Source organism: Eptatretus burgeri, chromosome 8 (assembly GCF_056783735.1).
Source record: "Eptatretus burgeri isolate ZD-2024b chromosome 8, Ebu_testis_v1, whole genome shotgun sequence".
NCBI lineage: Eukaryota > Metazoa > Chordata > Myxini > Myxiniformes > Myxinidae > Eptatretus > Eptatretus burgeri.
Genome location: NC_140968.1, coordinates 79310752 through 79334467, shown reverse-complemented (window position 1 = coordinate 79334467; position 23716 = coordinate 79310752). Strand labels below are relative to the sequence as shown.

At 45.0% G+C, this 23716-nt stretch overlaps 1 protein-coding gene and 2 long non-coding RNA genes across 4 annotated transcripts in view; 2 read left to right on the top strand and 1 right to left on the bottom strand.

Moving 5' to 3' along the window:
* Positions 1 to 784: 784 nt before the first annotated feature.
* Positions 785 to 17792, bottom strand: LOC147022134 (uncharacterized). The gene is made up of 3 exons (XR_015061073.1): positions 17767 to 17792; positions 11758 to 11829; positions 785 to 2101 (listed from the first exon to the last, which is right to left on the bottom strand). It is a non-coding gene; the product is annotated as an uncharacterized LOC147022134 (long non-coding RNA).
* LOC147022135 (uncharacterized) lies at positions 10449 to 11726 on the top strand. Its single transcript, XR_015061074.1, has 2 exons — positions 10449 to 10538; positions 10704 to 11726. It is a non-coding gene; the product is annotated as an uncharacterized LOC147022135 (long non-coding RNA).
* Positions 17788 to 23716, top strand: part of GORASP2 (golgi reassembly stacking protein 2) — a 23086-nt gene continuing 17157 nt past the window's right edge. The window contains exons 1-2 of one of the 2 annotated variants that reach the window (XM_085892746.1): positions 17788 to 17943; positions 18962 to 19042. In XM_085892746.1, coding sequence (XP_085748872.1) covers positions 17881 to 17943; positions 18962 to 19042 — 144 coding nt within the window. In that variant the 5' untranslated portion in view covers positions 17788 to 17880. Of the gene's footprint in view, positions 17944 to 18122; positions 18153 to 18961; positions 19043 to 23716 lie in introns of those variants that run through there. The other variant, XM_085892747.1, reaches the window with a different exon arrangement.

Genomic DNA, 23716 nt, shown 5'->3' with positions numbered 1-23716 from the left:
GGCTCATCGAAGAGCAAGGTATATCTGACAGTGGGACAGACATCCAGGGAATGAATGAACAGCATAAAAGGAAAGGGAGGAGGGAAGGAGATGCTGAAACTAGCAATTAAGATGGTCAGGTTATGAAAGGTGAATGGGGTAATAAAGATTATGGGTCAGAATTGGGATGGCAAGAGATGGCGATGCATTGCTTGTTTTAAGTCCTGGAGGGATGTGTGAGAAAGAACAGCTTTGGGAAGGTGGTTCCATGGATGGGAGATGTTAGGAGTGAAGGAGTTGAGGTGTGCAGTCAGCCTGAATTTTGGAAGTTTGAACAGAAGGGTCTGGAACTGACTAAGGTCTGGTCTGGAATTTTGGAACTTTGACCAGAAGCTTCCAGACTGGAAGAACGCTTGCATTCTGAAATGTATAGGGAGGTCAGGAGACTTAGAGTTGTTGAGAGGACTAAGTTGTTGAGTGGACTAAGTGTTGTCCAGTGGACTGTGAGAGTTGTTGAAAGGACTTGGTATTGTTGAGTGTATTGAGAGGACTGGCAGTTGCTGAGAGGACAGAGAGTTGTTGAGTGGACTGAGTGTTGAGTCGACTGTGAGAGTTGTTGAGAGGACTGATTGTTGTTTTTAATGGCTCTTAAGATCACTCACCAACAACAGCAGTTATAGACTGAATATCCGATTGTGATCGTTCATTTACTTGAAGTACGTTAAAATTCACACGATACACTTGCACAGAAGAAAATGCACAGAAGATACAGAAGATTGCACAGAAGATACACGAATGCACCCAAGTTTCCCTTATATTAATTTCAAGTAGCTTTAACCACCATGACATGGCTTTATTTTCTTGCTTCGACAACTTTCTTTCACCATTTTGGGTTTGGGGATGGACGAGGTATTTTAGAATCATTACAGCTTGTAACAAGTGTAAAGGTGTCTGCTTGTATCGCATTCCCTTTTCCCCAACTATGTAGAGTATGTTTGTGCAAGATGAGACATTGTAAATTTATCTTTAACAATCGATTCAAATGAGAAGAATTCAAAAGTATCTTAACCTTAACACTTTTAAAATGTCTTGTCTTGGAAAAACCTCCATATAGTCCTGAAATGGTTCTTGAATGCTTGGACTTGATGTGGAAGTCCCGTTGACTGTATCGATTTATCTGTTGTCTCCGATTGTACTTGAAGTTCAAATAAAGGTACATTGATGTCTCTTTATGTCCTTGGCCTGCATGTGATGCACATGCAAGGTCCGATGTAAGCGTTATCAATCAATTTAAAATAATTCCATACAAGAAGTCCCAAAAGTCATTGATGAAGACCAATACACCGATAACATTCAATTCTTTTATTTGCAAAGTAGATGTGTCAAAAATCGAGACAAAATGTCATTTCTTCAAAGGTCTGGTAACATTTGTGATGAGTAAAAGACAGCAATTGAGCTGATTTATGTGGGTTACAGCCTTACAGGACTGAGATCTCACAAAATGCCCCCTTCCCTGAATGACGCCGATGCGAGCGACCGTTGATGGGTGGCTGGACCTGGAGTCAGAGTTCCCAAGTTGCTTCAGTTTCATAGTCACATTTCTCTGCTCAGTTGGTAATCGTGAAGCTATAGATCAATTCCCTCCTAAAAGGAGAATAACGAAGTTACTCCGTGACGTCGAATGATGAGGATACGATCTTCAACGTTGGAAACGATCGAGTGCGATAGCAACCAGAGTTACAGGGGAGAACCTGTTTTATCAGGGAGTGATGTGCTACATCCACGCTGGTCTAAATGACCTTCTCCCTCTGATGCAATCACCACAATTAGCTCGTGATCAAAATATTGTGATCGTTCATTCACTTGAAGTACGTTAAAATTCACACGATACACTTGCACAGAAGAAAAACGAGTCAGGATTATGAAAATTGCAGAGGGCCTAGAATAATTCCAGAACGAGCTGAATAACATGAATTGGGATAACGTCTATCTACAATCTACATGCATGCACACAAAAATGATCACCTTCGTGAGAGGCTGGAAGAGCCCCTTGAATATTATCCCAAGAAGAAGCGGGAACTCGAGCTTTAATGTAGCATTTCCAACGGTAGCATCTATTATTCTGGGACAGCAGGAATCATTTACAAGGACACAGGAGGAGCACACAAAAGGAAATATAGTAATACTTCTCAAAGCAATAAAATATATAGATATAAAAGTGCATGGAAGGGCGCACAAACAACCATCACAACAATTACGTGTTATAAAAGATCCTTTTTCGCTTGTTTTACATCATTTTAGACTCTCACAGATAGACATGCAATGTGTTTGTGAAATCCAACATTCGGTATTTTGATGAAATGGGTCAGTGAAGCGACGTGACACGTGAGGCATGCCTCGAGTACTAAAATACTCAATTTGGTCAATACACGACTTTGGAAATCACCTCTGAATACCAAATGCGGCGTTTTGCGCATGTGCTGTGTTTGTTTACGGTTCGGCTCACCGGATACTTTTAACCTGCCGTTGCTGGCGAGAAATCTGTGATTCAAAGTCTTTTACATACAATTTTCAGTATTTAGACGAAAGAGTGGCAATTTCAAGGTTTAAATAATAATAATAATTTGTTGCCATTAATTGTTTTGTTCCTGAATGAAAACCAGACTCAGGAAATACGACAAATATCTGTAGATGAGACAGAGATGTTGATTTCTTATCATTTTCTAGTTTTACAATTAGAGGCCACAGTGAATATGTAAAAAAAATTATTTAAAAAAACACACACGGACACTTCAACTTTTAGTAATAGATGAAAACATCTCGTGCAATTTCTCTAGTGGCCCCAGAACCAAACAAACAATATACAGTATTTATTACAATCCACACAGGCTCGAGTAGCCCCCACATCCCTCACCCCCCCCCCAACCCAACATGATCAATAGTACATGTCATCATTTTAATCTTACCCTGCACGTCCGCAAGCCCCAGATATGTCCTTCCCATTGATGTTCAGAAACACCTAACCCAGATAAACAGTCCATTCACTGGAAGTGATCCATCAGGAGTTTGGGTAGAACACGCCTGTCCACTCGGGCCTTGCACATAGTCGGGAGTTTTCAGTACAAGCAACTTCCCATTTGGTGAGCTGAGAAAGTTCTCAAAGTCTTTAGTTTTGTAGAGGCAAAGCCATTTCTCTCAGGTGCCTTTCTAAGTATTTTCAGCATAATTCAGAAGCTTTCCGAGCCATTTTCAGTAACACTAATTATCTCAGACATACAGGATACTTTATGATACGATGAATGCCGACGTCTTCTGGGGTTTCTCCGCATGTGTGCCGAGCATTCTTGGGCCAAAATACATCATTTTGAAAGTGCCGTGTCAGTGTTTGTCTGTCTGTTGTCGATACATTCGGTCGTTACTTATCCGATCTCAAGGAAGCTTGACAAGGGGAATCAGGGTCATCAGACAAAGGTTGTAGCTACTTAGTTTGCTCCTCACCTTCCCCTCCAGGGATTCCGAAGGTTTGGTCGACGCAAATTTTCCATGTAAATGTGTACCGTGTAACGTCATTCCCAGTGGGTTGCTCTCTCAGGCAGCAAGCCGCTTGCTAACATAACACGCCCCAGGTGTTTTGTGTAATCATAATAATGTAATCTGTGCTTGTCACGGGCAAACATTTTTTCATTACGTGGCAGCTCTCGCTGTTGTTTGTGGGAAATCAGATTGGGGCCACAAGCTTACAATAAACAGACTTTGAACAATCTGCCATATTCGCTCTTCTCGTTCATGTCCTCCTCTGCTTGCAAAACCGCAACTCAGTCATCAAATGCCCTCATATGTCCAAAGTGAGATGAGCATTTTACTGAGATTGCTCTCAGACTTGTGCTACTGTCTCTCAAAGTCTTTGAGGCAGGGAGGTAGTCTTTTAACCCTAGTGCTTCATGTTACACTTGCAACCCTTTCGTTCCTCTCATTACCTCCACCACCGAAGGTGGTTGGAGGTTATGTTTTCACCCCTCTCTGTCTGTTTGTTACTTGCAAAATCGAAGATGTGCAACTATGTTGGTTCGTCTGGTCAGTTACTCCATCTGTCTGTGTCTGTCTGTCTGACTTTCTGTATGGCATTCGCTTACAGGTCACATTTTTTTTTACTCAGATCTTCATCAAACTTAATTACCTGGTAGAGGTAGTGAGAAGCTGTAAGCATGTTGTTTTTGAGGTCATTAGGTCAAAAAGGGTCAAAGGTCCAGGTCACATAAATCGAAAATTTTCAACCAATTCACTTGATGCCTGGGACCAATCACGATGGCTGGATCACACCGTGTCAATCAATCGGTGTGGAGGGATGCCGACAGGTGGACGTTAGTGGAGGCAGGGAGAAGGGCAATAAAAGCCTGATGGAAATAAAAGCCTGATGGAAAGCGATGGAAATTCGTAGGAAGACAGTTCAGGAGTATTGAGAGTGGAGTTATGGAGTTTGTATGCTGAGTTACAGAGTTCAGGCACTGGTTTCCGCAGTTCAGTGTTCTGAGTTTCGAAAGGGTCTGAGTCCAAAGTGTTCATGTCATGACTCCAAAGGAAAGAGACCTGGATAGATTGACAGTTCCCAAAGTACCAAGTGTAACGAGCGCTGACCAAGAACTCCTCCAAACTGACTTCTCTCTTACACATATTTACACATGCGCCTTATACCGTCAGCTTTGCATCTCCCAGTGCATACACCTCATTGACTCACACTGTTGTGGAGCATCAACCCGAGTCCACAACAGTTATTTTCACAGCACGCACTTCACGCCACCACACCACACCGCACTTCTCACCCGCGCCTCTCACTCACCTGCACCTTACACTTTCTTTGTTACACGTGAGCCATCCGGCTCAAGTACGGGTGAGGCCGGGGTTAACAACGTACCTTACCGACTTCTCCTCCCTCTTTCTGTCGAACTTGTTGTCTAATTTCTCAGATGTCTGAGGTGCCTATGTCCATGTTTAGTGTTAAGGTCATATGTTCATGGGGCTTAGAGTGCTAAGGGTTAAGATCTTCTCTTGGGTGACACTGCATCCTTGTAAATACGTGCTTTGATTGCAACTAGACTTGTTATTTCCAACATGCTCAGGTGTCTCTTTCTCCATTGGTTGAACATAATATGCAATTAGTAGATGGGAGTTTCACCCCACGGGTTTGCTCTGGAAGATGGTAGCCAACATTTCTGCTGATGGTACATCGCTCGGTCCTGCTAAACAAAAAACAGTGGAAACGTTGAGATCATAGGCCTCATCTGGGGTAACAAATTCACCAGGGAGGTAACGGGGGATTTGGATGTGAAGACCCTACCAGATTTAGTTGTTTTAAATGTAACCTGTGGTTGTTTAGCAACTCGTCATGCCACGAAGTTATGTGCAGCCCATCGTCTTCAGAGTTAAAGTTTGGGAAGCGGTCCGAGTCGTCCCTCACAATCCGGCCGACAAGCCCGTAACAACATATACATATGTACATTTTAATGTATATATATATATATATATATATATATATATATATATATATATATATATATATATATATATATATATCACAAGGCATTATTTAAGTATATGTAAGGGGTAAAAAGAACAGGTGAGAACAAGTGTGGGCCATTTGATGAACAGCACAGGAAGAGGAGGAGGATATTGGGACCATACTCTGTGCAGAGCATTGGTGCTGCCTAAGCAGTCTCCTTGGCTGTTGGTCACAATCCTGGATGGGTCACCACTCTGACACAATGAACAGACATCCATTCTGAAATTTAAAACCACCATACCATTATGAGAGCAAGACCACCGTACCAGCAAGCTGACACTCATTTTGCCAACCTCGGAAGGATGACAGGTCGAGTTAACCCCACCTGGTATTAATTCAACAGATGAGTGGGATTTGAACTCAGGACCCTCGGATCCAAAGCCCACAACCCTCACCATTGAGCCAATACCAGGCATACAGGAAGAGTGGTTAGTGAGAAAAGCGAGATGGCAGGCTTATTAAACAGTTATTTTCATCAATGTTTACACAAAAACAGTCGAGGGTATTGTCAATGGTCTGGAGTATCTATCATGGAGGTGAGTAAAGGCTTTTATAGAAGACAACAGACTACAGGTTCACAAGGACTGCATTAGAGCACTGAACTAACTTTCAGTCATGGCAGCAGAACAGCCGAGTTTCCTCTGAAGCTCAGTTTTGTCTCCTGGATAATGAGGTCTGCACAGGAAGAGTGGTTGGTGAGAAAAGTCAGGTCAGGTCAGATTAGATCTGTAACTTGCTACAGGTACCATGTAAACCTGTACTAACCTGTTCCATGGTCGGGTTGTCGGCGACTAAACCATCTCCCCCACCAAGTTTCTTGGTGAGGAGGGTGTATGATATGGACACCCAGCAGGATGAAGAACAAAACATGTCAAAGGGCGAAGGCGCTCCTTGTGAGCCAACGGCCATCCATATCTAGTGCCCAACTGTGTCTGCGGACGTCCTGCTGCAGTTGGGTTACTTTCTATTCGGAGGTTGGTTGCAGGATTTGCACTCCGACCACCGTAAAACCCTTCATTTCACAAAACATACAAAAAGCATTAAAAATAATCTGAAAACCCACTCCGTGGGAGTACCTCCTGTGCAGCTAACTTTCGCAGGGAAGCTCACCAGATGATGGGATTGGGGCAAAGCCTTCGGGACCCCCAATCTTTGATGACAGGAGGGAAACCACTGGGTAACCTTCCCAGGTCAGATTGTGTCAGGGTGGTGTTGAGGTGTCGTCCACCAGACGGCGGTCTCCTTGGGTTAACCTGAGGTGGTCCCTTTGGGTGGGTGCCTGGAATGTCCTATCCCTTAAAAAGGATGATCACCTGTCTCTGTTATCATCTGAGCTCAAGCATCTGGACATGGGTATTGTAGCACTCTCTGAGGTTCGGAGACCAGATTGTGATGAGACCATGGTAGGTGGTTAAACCTACTATTGGTCTGGTCACTCTGATGGTTACCATTCCCAAGGAGTTGCTGTAGCTGTGTCCAATGAGCTGATTCCAATGATAATTGAGGTTACACCAGTCAACGAGCGTATTATGAAACGAAGGGGATTTCAATGCATTGAATGGAACTAAAAGGGATGGTTATGAGACGTGTGTTGGTTCCCATGGGTCTGGAAATGTGAACCTGAACAGCACTAAGTTCCTTGACTTTGCAAGAAGTCATGGACTTAGGGTGGCTGGTTCACAGATTCAGCACCCCCAAGCTCATCGCTGGACTTGGTATTGCAATGCTGGCGGTGTGGCAAAGGAGACTGACTCTGCACTCGTTGATGGTCGCTGGAGGATGACGCAGAACTGCAGGGTCTACCGGAGTGCTCAATTCCTCAATACTGACCACCGACTTGTAGCAACTCTGAAGTTGCAGCTTAAATCGAGGAGAATGATACCATCCCAGCCTAGGTAGGATGTTGGCAAGCTCAAGGAGTAGAAGGTAGCTGAAGAGTGTGCGAGCAGGCTGAGTGGGGATTTGGGGGGGGTCTGGGTGCTTTGGGGGATTCCAAAGAATTGTGGAGTGCCTTCAAGACCACCATTCTTGATGTTACCAGTAGATGTCCTGGAACACACCGTAGGGCAAAGAAGAATTTTGTCTCTCAAGGGACACTGGATACCATTGACCAGATTCGCAGGGCCAGGCTGAATGGCAGAGCTGAGCTGTTCAGGGAGCTGAGGCATAAAACTGTACGTGCACTAAGGGTGGACAAGGAGGCCTATGTGCGAGGAATCTGTGATGGAGTAGAGCATCACCTGTGGTCAAGTGATTCTCGTCCCGCTTACAGGGGAATTCGCGGATTGCGTTCATCCAAGCCCATCCCTCGGTGTACTGCAGTGAGAGTAGAGGGTGGTTGGCTCTTGACAGAGGAGTCCGAAGTGAAGGCCCGCTCGGCCGGTAACTTTGAGCGGTTGTACCAGGCTGGTCGACCAGCTGTCCAGTTGGACATCAGGGGTGTTACAATCCCTGTTGCTGACCCTCCAATCGACTGTGGTCCACCTTCGCTTGCGGAAACACAGGAAACTTCGCTTGTGGAACCGGTTGAAATGGGGTAAAGCTCCTGGGATCTGTGGCAACCATGATGAACTTTTAAAAGCTGGTGGAAATGCTGCACTCGTGTCGTTGCATTCAGTTTTGTACTCTGCCTGGAACACAGGCATCATTCCAACTGACTGGAAGAGGGGCCTTGTTGTCCCTCTCTGGAAAGGGAAGGGTGATCGCCAAGACTGCAACAACTACCGAGAGGTGGCGCTGCTCTCAGTGCCGGGCAAGCTCTCTTTGCTCAGATAATTCTTGATAGGGTTCGCCACCATCTGCTTGAGCACCAGCGTCCAGAGCAGTCACGCTTTACACCAAAGAGGTCAACGATTGACCGTATCCTTGCTCTTCGGGTCCTCACCAAAGACAGACAAGAGTTTCGGTAGGGGCTGCTTGCAGCTTATGTTGATCTCTGTAAAGCGTTTCATTCAGTGAATCGGGATGCCCTCTGGAGGATTCTTGGTCTTTGTGGGGTGCCACCAAAACTGATCGATCTGATGTCTGAACTCTACTCTGGTACTGAGAGTGCTGTGAAGTGTGGTGGTACCATCCCTGACTTATTTCCAGTTGTTACTGGAGTTCCTCAGGGGTGTGTACTGGCTCCCACACTTTTCAGCACTTGTATGGACTGGGTTCTGGGGAGGATTCCGAGAAATCAAGCTGTGGTGCATCGTTTGGGAATGTCAAGATCTCTGACCTTGATTTCGCAGATGATGCAGTCATCTTTGCCAAGACACTAGATATCCTTTTTGGGGGCCCTGGAGGTGCTGAATGAGGACTCAGAGCCACTGGGATTACGGATTTCCTGAGTCAAAAGTAATATTCAGGCTTTCAATGACATCTTGGATGCTGCTATCCTGTCTGTACCTGTTTCTGGTGAGGATGTTGAGGTCAGGAGATATTTACTTACATTGGCAGTGATATTCCTGTCTCTGCTGGCTGTGAGCCAAAGGTCAACAGACATCTGGGTGAGGCCTGGGAAGTCATGGATTCACTGGATCATGGGGTGTGGCACTGCCGGTACCTGTGCGGAGGACGAAAGTCTGAGTCTTCAGGTCCTTGGTGCTTCCAGTCTTGCTCTATGGATGTGTGGCTTGGACTCTGACCAGGGATCTGAGTCGGAGACTTAATTCCTTTGGTACCAGGTCTTTTCGGAGAATCCTTGGCTTTCACTGGTCAGACTTTGCGTCCAACGAGCGGTTGCTGAGAGAGATGCAAATGAGATTTGTTACTTGCATTGTCTGTGAGTGTCCGCTGTGGCTGTACGGACATGTGGCTCGTTTTTCTGATGCTGATCCTACTCACCAGATTCTTTCAGCGAGGGAGTCTCGTGAGTGAAGGAGGCCAATGGGCCGACCACGTGCCTCGTGTTTGCAGCAGGTTGATCAGAATCTCAAGGAGATTGGGATGAGCCAGGAATGTGCCTGGGGTATGGACAGATGGAGGTGGATGCAGCGACGCGCTGCTCTGGCGCATGCTCCCTTACCTGACCTGACCTGACCTGACCTGATAATGAGATTTAAAGATGTGAAAATATAACAATCTGAAAGTGGTCTGGATTTCTTTGATATGACATTTGGGATAAATTGGAACGTAAGACAGTTTCATGCTTTAAGGACACCAGCATGCATATGCTGCATATGCTGATCAAAAGAAACTTCCTTTATTTCATCCTGTACATTTGAAAATGTTCGCAGATATGGCTAGATTAAAGTGTGTACAAATGTGAAACAATTGGTCAATGGCTTACCCGAAACACAAAAAATAAACAAGAAAAAGAGCAATCAGAGATTGCAAACCCTTGCCAGGACTTCTTTTGAGTGGTGTATTTCTACAGTTTTTCAGGAAAATCCAATATGGCTGCCACACCACGTGACCTATGAAGTCATAATTATCATTAAAACTTTCCACACGAGTAGTCGCACCAATGGTGAAAGCTTTGTTTCAATCCGACAAGCGGTTTCGGAGCAAAACACGAAAGTTCTGTGCAGACAAACAAACAAACAAATGGACCCAAATGCAATACCCTCTCCGAATACTTCGGCGAAGACCGTATTGTAGATGACATGCTCATACTATAAATAAGTGTGCTGCTCTCATTTTACGAGTAATAGTGCACAAGTTGAACAAATAAAATGGGGAAAAAGTTCTCACCATCACGATTTTTATGCAGACGTGCCCAGAAGTTTAAAGTAATCAAGAAAACATACATCAATGGCTTTGACAATGTCGGTGGATTGGTTCGAAAATGTATTGAAACCAAGTTTCATGGAGCTCTTGAAAAAGGTAACATCAGAATATTAAAGGCTTTAAGCAGGATGCCTTGGTAATGCAAACAACTGAGCCAAGATACCATGGCAACAAAAGGCATTGTGACATCATATACGCGCGATTCTAATAGCCGGACGACGACGTATGCTTGATTGCAAGCCAACGACTCGTGTGCACTGTCCAGCCGAGTAAAAGATACGTGTCAGAGGTAAGACAAGGCAACTATTGAGTTAGAATACCTCGAGCGAATGCCATGTACGCACAAAATCTTAACTTCTTGGATGCAAGTGTGACATTTGTCCTGGAAATACAATCGACTGGAAATAACTATTTCCACAATTATATAATTTGTATTTTTTTGGTTTCGACACAGATGTACAAGTCTCTCGGAATTTCGCCAAAATATCAACAGGTGCAACGTTCATTCGCCAGAGGGCAGCGAATGGACTTGCATCCACGTGGGGCACCAAGGCAGAGTCAAGATCTTTTTTGCAATCCATCGACGGAGCGCTTGCTGGAGCCGAAGATGTACACGTTTCACGAGTGGATAAATGAAAATTTCGACAAAAAAGCTGCAAATTTATTCCTGAAACTACACGATGACAATTGCTTTTGTAAAAAGCGGGATTCCAATGGTCATTACAACTCTTCCTGTAAGCCAGATGCTCCTCCAAAGCTCAATACAAATACAAATATGGGGGTTGGGTTATTTCAGCAACCTTCAACTTCCAAGCCAACTGACAAAACTCAAGCCACAGAGTTTATGGTGAACGATTACAGCTGCATACTGTATCAGCCGTGTACCATGCCCTACCCAAAACAACAACTGTTCACGTCTGCAACGCTTCTTGACAAACGCTACTCTGTGGATTGTGTGGCAACTCCGCGTCACCAACGTCCTGACCCCTGACAAATCCAGCTCGAAGGTGATCAGTTGACCTATTGGCAGTCAATAAACTGACATGGGCAACTCAAACTCTGCACTACAACAAGGGGGTTGACATTTCGCTGGAACTTTTCATCACCAACACGAAATAAGAAGAAAAAAGAAAAAGAACATCCCATCTGTCAAATTTCTAGAATTTACCTTTTGATATCTACAACAAGCAAGAACGATGCTTTTACTTGCATGTCTACCGTGCAGGATGTTCCACTGACATCCTTAACGAGGACAAAATGTTTGAATTGCATTCCTTACAAAGGAAATTTTCTTTCAATAGCACATTAGTTCATATTCTTAAGGTTAAAACAAGTCAAATGAGATTTGTTGTTGCATCATAGCATCTGCTGTTCAAATCAACCATTGTTGAGTGTCTAACGCTCAGACTGCCTGATAGTTTGTAATTTGATTTTTCCCTTAATCAGGACTGGTTAATAAAGAATCTCATACCGACAACACTTGGTCCGTTTGGTGTCCCCCTCAATACCTGGCTCACCCGACACTTGGATCCCAGGTAGAAAGGCCATCGCGTTGATTTGTTCAAAGTCTCCCAAATAACCTGTAATTCATGCAAAAGAATGCTAGTGTTAAAGTATGAAAGTATACCAACGTGTGCGCAAGCTCTTCACTGAGCCTTGTGACACACAAACAAATACTGTCGGTAACTGTGCAGGAGAATGAAAGTCCGAGTCTTCAGGTACTTGGTGCTTCCAGTCTTGCTCTTCGGATGTGAGACCTGGACTCTGACCAGGGATCTGAGATGGAGACTTAATTCCTTTGGTACTAGGTCTCTTCGGAGAATCCTTGGCTGTCGCTGGTCAGACTTTGTGTCCAACGAGCGGTTGCTGAGAGAGACTCAAATGAGATTTGTTACCTGCATAGTCTGTGAGCGTCAGCTGCGGCTGTATGGACATGTGGCTCGTTTTCCTGACGCTGATCCTGCTCACCAGATTCTCTCAGCGAGGGAGTCTCATGAGTGGAGGAGGCCGATGGGCCGACCACGTGCCTCGTGAGTCTCATATTATCGAATGCCTGTTCATCATAGCTATGAATCGCTGGGTATATTGCAGCGCTTATAAACGCCTGGAGATGCCAGCGTTCATGGCTTTATTTCATTTGTGCATATGAATAACCATTAGAATCTCTTAAACCAAGCAGAATTACAAAATGTAAGCTCCAGATTTGAGAGTATCAGCAGTTCTGACTCCTAAAAAAGTGTTGATTTGTCCAATTAGGACATTGCATGGGCGTTTCCAGGTGCACAGTTGCATCGACGGCAATTAGTAATCGCTTGCCAAGCTAGGTGTTCCACTGGAGCGCTTCGCAGAACACACTCTCCGCAGGTGTATGGACCCATAATAGACATGCCATGCCTGTTTCGGGTGGCATGGTAGCAAAGTTTCATCCCATATCTTATGGAGGTTCCATCAAGTTTTCCTTTGCCCGAACACCTGTTTCTAAAGCATCTGGTTAACAGATTTGCTTTACAAAGGATAAATGTTTCTCATTGTGAGTTTCAAAGCAAAATATATTTGATAACGCCCGATTTCTGCACCGTTTGCCGTATTAACGTATTTTCTAATTTACTGAGCCAATTTTTTTCCACCCATCACATGCAGCTGTTTATAAAGATTAATGTTTGTGAACATCTCCCTGAAATGTCTTATAAATGTAATGTTGTTTTTTGGTGAAAGCTACTCAAGGTTTCTGGGTTGTATGCAGTACGTACTACAATCAATAATCACACTGACTCCAACCTGCCGATCCCTGAAAAATTGCCAATATCGGCCAAGCGTGTGTGTGTGTGTGTGTGTGTGTGTGTGTGTGTGTGTGTGTGTGCGTGTGTGTGTGCGTGTGTGTGTGTGTGTTGTTCACAAAGCATAACATATTCTCTCCTCCCACCCCTCAATCTAGTTGCAGATAACTCCCCTACTCCCCTACCCCCCCCCATATATATATCTATCTCTCTCTCTCTCTCTCTCTCTCTCTCTCTCTCTCTCTCTCTCTCTCTCTCTCTCTCTCTCTCTGTCTCTCTCTCTCTCTCTCTCTCTATCTCTCTCTATCTCTCTCTATCTCTCTCTATCTCTCTCTATCTCTCTCTATATCTCTCTATCTCTCTCTATCTCTCTCTATCTCTCTCTATCTCTCTCTATCTCTCTCTATCTCTCTCTATCTCTCTCTATCTCTCTCTATCTCTCTCTATCTCTCTCTATCTCTCTCTATCTCTCTCTTTTTCTCTCTCTCTTTCTCTCTCTCTTTCTCTCTCTGTCTCTGTCTCTCTGTCTCTGGACATATCCAGATGGTCATTATGTCTGGACGGTGGTTATCTCCATATGTATCTGGACAGTGGTTGTGTCCAGGCAGGGTTTGTCTCCAGATGAGTCCGGATGGTATTTATCTCCGGACGTGTCCAGATGGGAGTTTGTGTCCAGGCAGTGTTGATGTCCAGACAGAAGTTTGTATCCGGACATGTCCGAGTGGTGTTTGCCTCCAGACAGCTTGGCTCCGGACGCGTCCAGGTGGTGTTTGTCTCCAAAAGTGTCCGGGTGGTGTTTATGTCTGGACAGGACTTTGTCTCCAGACGTGTCTGGGCAGTGTTTATTTCCTGACAGGAGTTTGTCTTCGGATGTGTCTGGGTGGTGTTTGTCTCAGGGCAGCTTGGCTCCGGACATGGCTGTGCGGTATTTATTTCTGGGTGGTGTTTGTCTCCGAACGTATACGGGCAGTGTTTATGTCTGGACGGGAGTTTGCCTCCAGATGCGTCCAGGTGGTGTTTGTCTCCGGACGCGTCCGGACAGTGTTTGTTTCTCGGCAGCTTGGCTCCGGATGCATCCGGGCAGTATTTATGTCCGGGTGGTGTTTGTCTCTGAACGTATACTGGCGATGTTTATGTCTGGGCGGGAGTTTTCCCCTGGACGCATCCGAGCGGTTTTTGTCTCTGGGTGGTATTTATAGTATGACTGGTAGAAAATGGATTTCAGACATTATTTTGTTTCCATCTTCACTGTTCTTCTATGCAGAATCATTTTGATGAGACAGTATGAATCATAATTAACACCACACCATATCTCTGCCTTCCCTCCCCCCCACTCCCTCACTCTCCCTCCCACCTCACTCTCCCTCCCTTCTCACTCTCCCTCCCTCCTCACTCTCTCCCCCTCCCTCCCCTCTCTCCTTGCTCCTCCTCCTTCATCTCTCTTTCCCCCCACCCTCCTTGCTCCCCCACTCTTCCTAGCTCCCCCTCCCCCCTCTCATATATATATATATATATATATATATATATATATATATATATATATATATATATATATATATATAATACTTTTCCGGTCAAAAGTTTGAGAACACCCCAATTTTTCAGATTTTACTGAAATTTAAGCAGTTCAAGTCCAGTGAATAACCTGAAATGGTACAAAGCTAAGCGGTAAACTGCCAGAGGTTAAAAAAGAAAGTTTAGGTTACCAAAAACTGAAAAATAATGTAATTCAGTCAGAATAATGTTAAAAAGGCCCTTTTCAGGGAACAAGTAATGAGTTAGCAACTGCAGCTGTTCTGCAGCAATGGAAGTAAATTAAGCCTTGAAAGTTGATGCAAACAATTCCTACAGGTGTCCCAACTTTTGTTGATTCGTTACAAACCCTCTGTCTGTATAAAAGCAGTGTTGGAACAGACTGTGTTGCTGCACCCTCTGAAGCATTATTTGGACAATATTGCACTGCAGGAAGTAGTATATTGCTATCATAATGGGGAGAAAAAGACAATTAACAAAGGAAGACAGACAGACCATTATAACCCTTTAACGTGTAGATTTCGTTCAGATAAATTGCAAAGTAAGCCAAGGTGTCAGTGAGTAAAGTTTCTTACACCATCAAAAATCACTTGGAAACTGGAGGAAACTCTGACAGGAAGAGGTCTGGCAGACCCAAAGCCACAACACAATCAGAAGACAAGTTTCTGAGAGTCAACAGCTTCTGTGATAGGCGGCTCACAGGATAGCAGCTTCAAGCACAGCTTAACACTGGTCGAAGTAAGGAAGTCTCAGTTTCAACTGTGAAGAGAAGACTTTGGGCTGCAGGTTTGACAGGTCAAGTGGTAGTAAGAAAGCCATTGCTAAGATGGCAAAATGAGAAAAAGAGGCTTGTCTGGGCCATGAAGCACCGCCAGTGGACCAATGAAAACTGGAAGGTCGTCTTATGGACTGATGAATCAAAATTTGAAATCTTCAGTTCATCACACTGGGTTTTTGTACGACGTCGAGTAGGCCAAAGTATGGTTCCTCAGTGTGTGACACCAACTGTCAAACGTGGAGGAGGAATTTTTGATGATCTGGGGCTCTCTTGCTGGATCCAGTCAGTGATTTGCACAGAGTGACTGGCACCCTGAACCAAAAGAGCAACCACAGCAATTTGCAACACAATGCAATACCCTCTGGTCTACGCCTCGTTGGTCAGGGGATTCATCCTACAGCAAGATAACGACCCAAAACATACCTCCAGGCTATGACAGAATTACCTGAGAAGAAAAGAACAAGACGGTAGGCTTCAAATCATGGAATGGCCAGCACAGTATCTATCTATTATGCACACACTTAACAGTTCTACTTAAAGACATGGCACCACAATGTTCATGCAAAGAAACAAAGGAAAAACCGCAGGACAGACGAGGGGTAGACTTGACCCCTTGGGGTCTTTATAAACACGGAGCCGTGTAGACCGCAAAGGCTCCGAGAGACCGGGCTGGCTACCTTCACCTTCGAGGTGCCTGGCTGGGGCGACCTGCGACGTCCCGTGCTCACGGCAGCTGTCGTGACCCGCTGTCCGGCCCAGGCCTCGTTTGACGGCCTGGTGATTTGGGCCCAGCCGGCAGCGCCTTGGCTCCGCTGCGCTCCTCTCTCTCTCCAGCTCCTCACCGACTGCAGAGACTCCAGACTCCAGTCTGATTCAGCTCACAGCGCGGCTCCACACAACTGCCCACAACTCCGACAAGACACTCTTTCCTCTCCTCCACACACACACCTTGCGTTCAGCGCGCCCTTTTATCTCCACGGCGCCTCTCCCTCCCTTCCGCCCCCCTCTTCCAGCACGCGTGGGAAACTTCCAGAAGAAGGGCGTTTTCCTCGCCGAATTGGGGCCTTTCTTTTGTGTTTTCCATAGCTTTCGTCTTTTCCGCACGTGTTGAGAATCCACTCGCAGGGTGGAATCCTCTGTCGTTGGGGGGGGGGGGGTGTGGGGCCATCGTCCGTTCTCCCCCGATGAATGCCAGGCTTCTCGCAACCGTGCTGAGGTGGAAATGCGGTGGTGGTGCGTTTGGCGTTATGGTGGCGTGGCTGGCATTTTGTGGTGGTCGTGACGGTGGTGTGGTGATGCGGTTGGTGGTTAAGGTGGTTGTGGTTGTCGTTGTCGTAATGGTGGAGTGGCTGGCGTTTTGTGGTGGCCATGACGGTGATGTGGTGATGCGGTTTTGGAGGAGGTGATGAGGAAATGCGGTTGTAGTTGAGGTGGTTGTTCCAAAATAACGATAGCAAAAGAAAAACGACTAACTCAAAGATCACAGCCCGGCACACGAATAATTGCCCGTTAAACATCGGTGGGGAAATCTATCTGAACACAGACTTATCGACATAACTGATCCAAGGACCTATATGGTGCTCTGCGAATTTTTACAGCCGTAACAATATATTTATGTATATGTATATATATTGATGTATATATTGCTATATATGTATATATATTGATGTAGATATATTTATATATATATATATATATGTATATATTGATGTAGATATATTTATATATATATATATATGTATATATTGATGTAGATATATGTATATATTGATCTGTATATATATATATATATATATATATATATATATATATATATATATATGTCGATATATATTTATGTCGATGTGTGTGTGTGTGTGTGTGTGTGTGTGTGTGTGTGTGTGTGTGTGTGTGTGTGTGTGTGTGTGTGTGTGTGTGTGTGTGTGTGTGTGTGTGTGTGTGTGTGTGTGTGTGTGTGTGTGTGAAGATCTATATAAGGTTAAAATGAATGATTGTCGACTCCAACCACCCAAATCTTATCAGGTTCTGACTTTTGGACACTGTGTACCGTTGCACCGCAGTTATCGAACTTGCCTCCGTCGTGTGTATCGTATGCTCTCTTCAAGTCAAAAAAAAAAAACATTTAAACTAAAGGATGCCATTCTGTCCCGGATAACTTGTTCCCAGGGCTTCATTGAAGCTGTTCCAAATTACACACGCAGGTGACCCTGACAGGTGAGAACTGATCGCTTCCCCGTTGGCGAGCAAACACAATACGTTTAAACTGTCAGTTTCGGATGAGAGCGACGGCAGGAGTAAATTTTTTAAGCATTCAGTGCTACAGTAACAGCCTGTTGATAATTTAACGGTAAATATCAGTATTTAAATTTTATACCTCAACGAACTGCGCGAAAGCATCAAATTTCTGATCCGTTTGCCACGTAGCCTACCTCTGATGTTACGTGGCCTTCCTCTGATGTCACGTGATCGTGTTCCCAGCATGCCCCGCGACGCCACGTCGTGTTGAGTGAAGGAAGTTCCGGCCTTGTCCGGGACCCAGCGCCATGGGTTCTTCACAGAGTGTTGCCGTTCCGGGTGGAGGCACTGACGGCTACCACGTACTGCGGGTGTGTTTGGGACTTGGTGCGGTGTGGCCACGGCCTGGTGTGTGTGTGTGTACATCGTCATGTGATCCGTGTCACGATGTGAGTGAAGGCCGCTCTCCCGTTAACGAGAGTTACCTGTGCGCGGTTCAAGGCCTTGCAGCCCCTGCGGCCCGAATCGGTTGTCATGGTGCCGAGTGGATGTTTTACACCGGGAAATGAATCGAAGACGTGTAAGCGAGTCGGTGACGTCATCGGATGAGGTGTTGAGCGAACAAGTCGTTCTTCATCGTCCACGTGGAGTTCCAGTGGTTATTCCAGTGGTTATTCCAGTGGTTATTCCAGTGGTTATTCCAGTGGTTATTTGAGTGGTTATTCCAGTGGTTATTCGAGTGGTTTTTCCAGTGGTTATTGGAGTGATTATTCGAGTGGTTATTGGAGTGATTATTCGAGTGATTATTGGAGTGATTATTGGAGTGGTTATTGGAGTGATTATTGGAGTGGTTATTCCAGTGGTTATTGGAGTGATTATTCGAGTGGTTATTGGAGTGGTTATTGGAGTGGTTATTGGAGTGATTATTGGAGTGGTTATTCCAGTGGTTATTGGAGTGGTTATTCCAGTGGTTATTGGAGTGGTTATTGGAGTGGTTATTCCAGTGGTTATTGGAGTGGTTATTCCAGTGGTTATTGGAGTGGTTATTCCAGTGGTTATTGGAGTGGGTATTGGAGTGGTTATTCCAGTGGTTATTGGAGTGGTTATTGGAGTGGTTATTCCAGTGGTTATTGGAGTGGTTATTCCAGTGGTTATTGGAGTGGTTATTCCAGTGGTTATTCCAGTGGTTATTCCAGTGGTTATTGGAGTGATTATTCGAGTGGTTATTGGAGTGGTTATTGGAGTGATTATTCGAGTGGTTATTGGAGTGGTTATTCCAGTGGTTATTGGAGTGGTTATTCCAGTGGTTATTGGAGTGGTTATTCCAGTGGTTATTGGAGTGGTTATTCGAGTGGTTATTTGAGTGCCATGTTTGATTGTGCTTTACAGGTTCAGGAGAATTCACCGGGATTCAAGGCTGGACTGGAACCTTTCTTCGACTTTATCGTTTCAATCGGGAATACGAGGCTGGTGAGTCGGTTCACCTCTTGGCAAATTTGGGTATAAACGTCGACATTGTAATATTAATGATCATGATAATATGAGTTCCCCGAACAAGGAACTTCAATGCAAGAGGAAGCCATAGGCTCATCCAGCGTGCACAATGGTTGCCCGTGCTCTCCTTTTTTTAAATGCTGAGTGTCATCTCGGTCGGGATTCGAACCACCGGCATCCCAGACTCAGAGCGGACGCTTAAACCGTTAAGCCACCGAGGCTGCTTCATTGCATTGAAATGTGTTTTTGTGACGTGGAACGACTGATGACGTCAACGTGTTACACTTTATTTACAGACGCACGTGCCTGTAGTTGGACTTGAGGATCTGTGTATTTTTGACGAATCGTGCCTCTTGTAATCCACCTGGGATTGCATGGACCGTACTCATGACAGAACGTCGGTGCTGCTGAACCTGGTTCTTGGCAAGGGTTGTACTGGGTGGTTTGCCATTGTCTTCCCAGCAAGAGATGGGGCAGTGATTGGTAAAAAAAAATTCAGCCTTTCCGGCGATGGCTCACCCAATCTTCACGCAGGACACCGTGGGATCTTTAATGGGCAGCAACTAATGCCGGCACACTCGACGACCGTTTAATGTCCACCTGACCATCTGAGGGACGGCACACGCGTTGATGAATCGCCCTGCTTGTGAAACACCGGGATGACGTTTACAGCTGGGTCGGGATTCGAATCCGAGCTAGATAGCATTGAGTTGAGTGTGCGTACTTCTCGGTCATCCTGCCAACCCATTATATACTCGGTGTACAAAACATTTGGAACACCTTCCTAATATTGAGTTGCACCGCCTTTTGCTCTCAGAACAGCCGAACGGCTTCAACTCCAGAAGGTGTTGAAAGCATTCCACAGGGATGTTTCCCCCATGTTAACTCCAATGCTTCCCACGGGTGTGTCAAGTTGGCTGGAAGTGGATTTTTACTCCAAACACCTCGTTTAATCTCATCCCACAGGTGCGCAATTGGATTGAGATATAGTGACTGGACAGGACACTGCAGTAAGTTGAGTTCACTGTCACGTGTGTGGAACCATTCCTGGACAATCCTAGCCTTGTGGCATGAGGCATTATCCTGCTGAAGAAATCCATTCACAGATCGATACACTGCTGCCATGTGAAAGGAGGCACCTGATGAGCAATGGTGTTCAGATATCCTGTGACATTAAAACGTCGCTCCACTTTTATCAAGGGGCCCAATGCGTGCCATGAAATCACCCCCACACCATCACACCACCAGCAGCCTGCAATGTTGATGCATGTACTCATGTGGTTTTCTCCATACCCTAGTCCTCCCATCAACGTGAAACAGCAGGTACTGGGATTCATCAGACCAAGCAATGTTTTTCCAATCCTCCAGTGTCCAGTGTTTTCGTTCCTTAACCTACTGCAACCACACATTCTTGTTTTTTGCTGAAAAAAGTGTAACTCTGTGCGGTCGTCGGCTGTCATACCCTATTCGTGTCAAGGTATGACGAGTTGTGCATTCTTTTATGGGTCTTTCGGCACCAATGTTTACTGGACTGTCAGTTGACTAACGCTGCAGGATCCTGTTGCCCGTCTGTTGCTCTGCACAATGCATGTCAGCCTCCTTTGGCCTCTTTTATCAATGAGCTGTTTTCAACCACTGGCCTGCCCTTGGCTGGATGACCCTTGGGTGGTGGACCATTCATGATGCACACGGGAAACTGTTGAGCGTGAAAAACCCCATGGCGTTGCAGTTCTTGACACATTCAAACCGGTGTGCCTAGCACTTACTACCTGTTCCATACTCTGTTCGAAGGCACCTCAATCTTTTGTCGTGCCCATTCACCCTCTGAATGGCACACATACACAATCCATGTTTCAGTAATCTCAAGGCTTAAAAATTCTTCTTTAACCTGTCTCCTCTCCTTCATCCATACTGCTTGAAAGGGATTTAACAGGCTCAATCAAAAAGGGATCAGAGCTTTCACCTGGATTCACCTGATCAGTCTATTTCATGGAAAGAGCAGGTGTTCCCAATGTTTTGTACACTGAGTGTATACAGTGTGATGCAACTTGAAATGTTTATTTACAAAGAAAGAGAAACCTCAGGAACGTGAACCAAACATTTCTTGAAAGCTTATGACATGGTATTTTCTATCACTGATTGCTATTGTAGTAAGTCACTGCTGGAGTTTGTGAGAGCCCAAGGTCTGAAATTGGCATCGACACAAAATCCTTGTAATTGACGTTCTTGATGTGTGCCCCTTCCCTATTTCAGACAGGCATTGATCCTGACTCCAAAGTTCTGTCCAACTTTCCTGTAGGTCTCATGTGGCAGGGCAGTTGGCATAGACAGAGCCCTTGGCAGCCCCCCAGAACCAGTAGTCCAGAGGGTTCAAGTCTGGGCAATGGGGTGCCCAGTCATGAGCGGTACCCAGGGCAACAAGGCGGTTTCTGAAGAGCTTCCGCAAGAAAGTGATGGTGTCACCAGCTGTATGTGGGGGTGCACCATCCTGCATAAACTAGGTCATGCTGAGCTGGTTTGGGGTGACCTTTTGGGCTAGATCATTATGGAACTTCTGGAGCATGGCCCAGGAGCGTTTATCGCACGGTGTCAATGTTGGCTTGGCTCTTGGTTACTGATGCTGGCCTGCCACTGTTGCCCTTGCTCTGGTTGTACACTGTAACATTGTGCTCAAAATGTTTCACAATATGATGAATGGTACAATTTGTGGGTTCATCACGTGTTCTGAGGTCGTATTCCCGACAGAACCTCCGGAAAGTATCCACATATGATTTAGTCTCGTACCCATAGACTCCTATAGAGAAGGACTGGAACCTCCCATGCTCGGTGTTTGTAACTTGAGTCTGAAGTATTAACTTGAGTCCGGGGCTAAAATGACTTCCAGAAGGGCGAGAGACACGATCTCGGGATCCATATAGGGGTTTTTGAGGACGGCGAGTTCAATAGTGTCATTTTCAACACCACCTGAGGTCATCTTCAAGGTCAAAATGTCATATTCAAGGTCAAATTACTGAATTTTGGTATTTTTTGCCCGTTTTTGTGTCTAACTCATAAACGGTGAGAGATGGCTGATTGTAATAAGATGCAAGTGTGTAGAGCTGTCAAACTTTGATATTTATTGTCATATATCGAATTCCATAAACATTATATGCATGTCACAACACTATGCCTATTACAACTATGTCTATGTCTATCACTAGTTGGAGAGCTTTTCTTGCCTCCTGAGGCATCCCAAAGCTTTTTCTTTGTCACTTACGTTGACGACATGAGCTTTCAATAGAATGTTAGCTAAAGTAGTACATGCAGCATTACTACTAGCTAAAGGTGCATCTACAGAGGATAACAGCTCAGCAAAATGAAATCGGCAATGCATTTTAGTCTTGTCATTCAAATTATATAGGCAGGGGTTTCCTTAGAAGCCGGTTACCGGCGACCCGCAGCCGTCTACGCAGAGAAAAAATGTCAAAGGTCGCTGCCTACTTCAGCGCCGATTTTTTTTTTTAATTTATTTATTTTTTTGTCACCACGAAATCTCTACACCCCCTGCTTTGAAATCCGAGACGAAAACACATTAGTATTTCGATAAAAGCGGGCTTTATTTTACTGTTAGTACTCTCATCAGGTCTAGCACAACACTGACCTAAAAATATCACAAGCAGCTAAAACACGCCTCCTGCAATAGAGAATTCTCTGCTTTAGCCTCGTTTTGGACTGTTGGCCTGATACCCTGATACCATACAGCAATGACCTCAAGAAAATAAACTTTGTAGGCCTCGCAGTTTCGGTGCCGAAATGATGGCATCGAAACAAAAATCCCTGTTTGAATTTGGATTTTCGAAGAAGTCCAAAGACATGGGAGGTAAGCTTCTGGCCATCAGTAATGGGTCTAAACTTGCACTCTCGCGAATGCGACGTTGTTGTTGTTTCACGAAACACGTGTTTCACCTCGTCCATTTTGAGCTTTTGTCAAGTGATGCGGCTCCAAAATACACGGTCACCCGTTGTGCCTTTTTAATTTATACAGTAATTAGCCTATAAGCTTAAAGCAGCTTTTGTACATGTTATTATTTGTGGTTATTTGCACTGAAAATTGCCATTTATTCACTGAAGTGAAGGCCAAGTATGAGCAGCTGTGAACTGGCCAACTGAATACCAGTACCGCAGGTACATGCATGTACCATAGACTTGAACTAACTTTACAGTAGAGATGAATTTCAGTCAACCAGTCAGTCAGTATGTTAATGCAACTACATCCAGAATAGGCCAAACCACCTGTTTTTGTGGAGTTTTCCACCGCAACAGCATGATAATATGAGAACTATTTCATGTCAGAAATCATGCCAGAATGCATCTCCAGCCATCTAGGATCCTCCGGCTTCCAGGGCCCTAGGCGGGCCCTGGACCCCGGCCATACAGCTGCGCTCGCTTCGCTCGCGGTGATGGTAACCTACTACTTTTTAATGGTAGCCTCCTACTCCAAAAAATAAGGAAACCCCTGTATAGGCATTATGTACAAAAAAGATGGTTGACATCGTCGGCACACTCAATCCACCTCTATTGAAATTATCTAGAAACTCAGATGACACCTTGTTACCATCTTCATCATCAATGATCTTCTCCATACTAGTGCTATCGCCATATTTATGAACA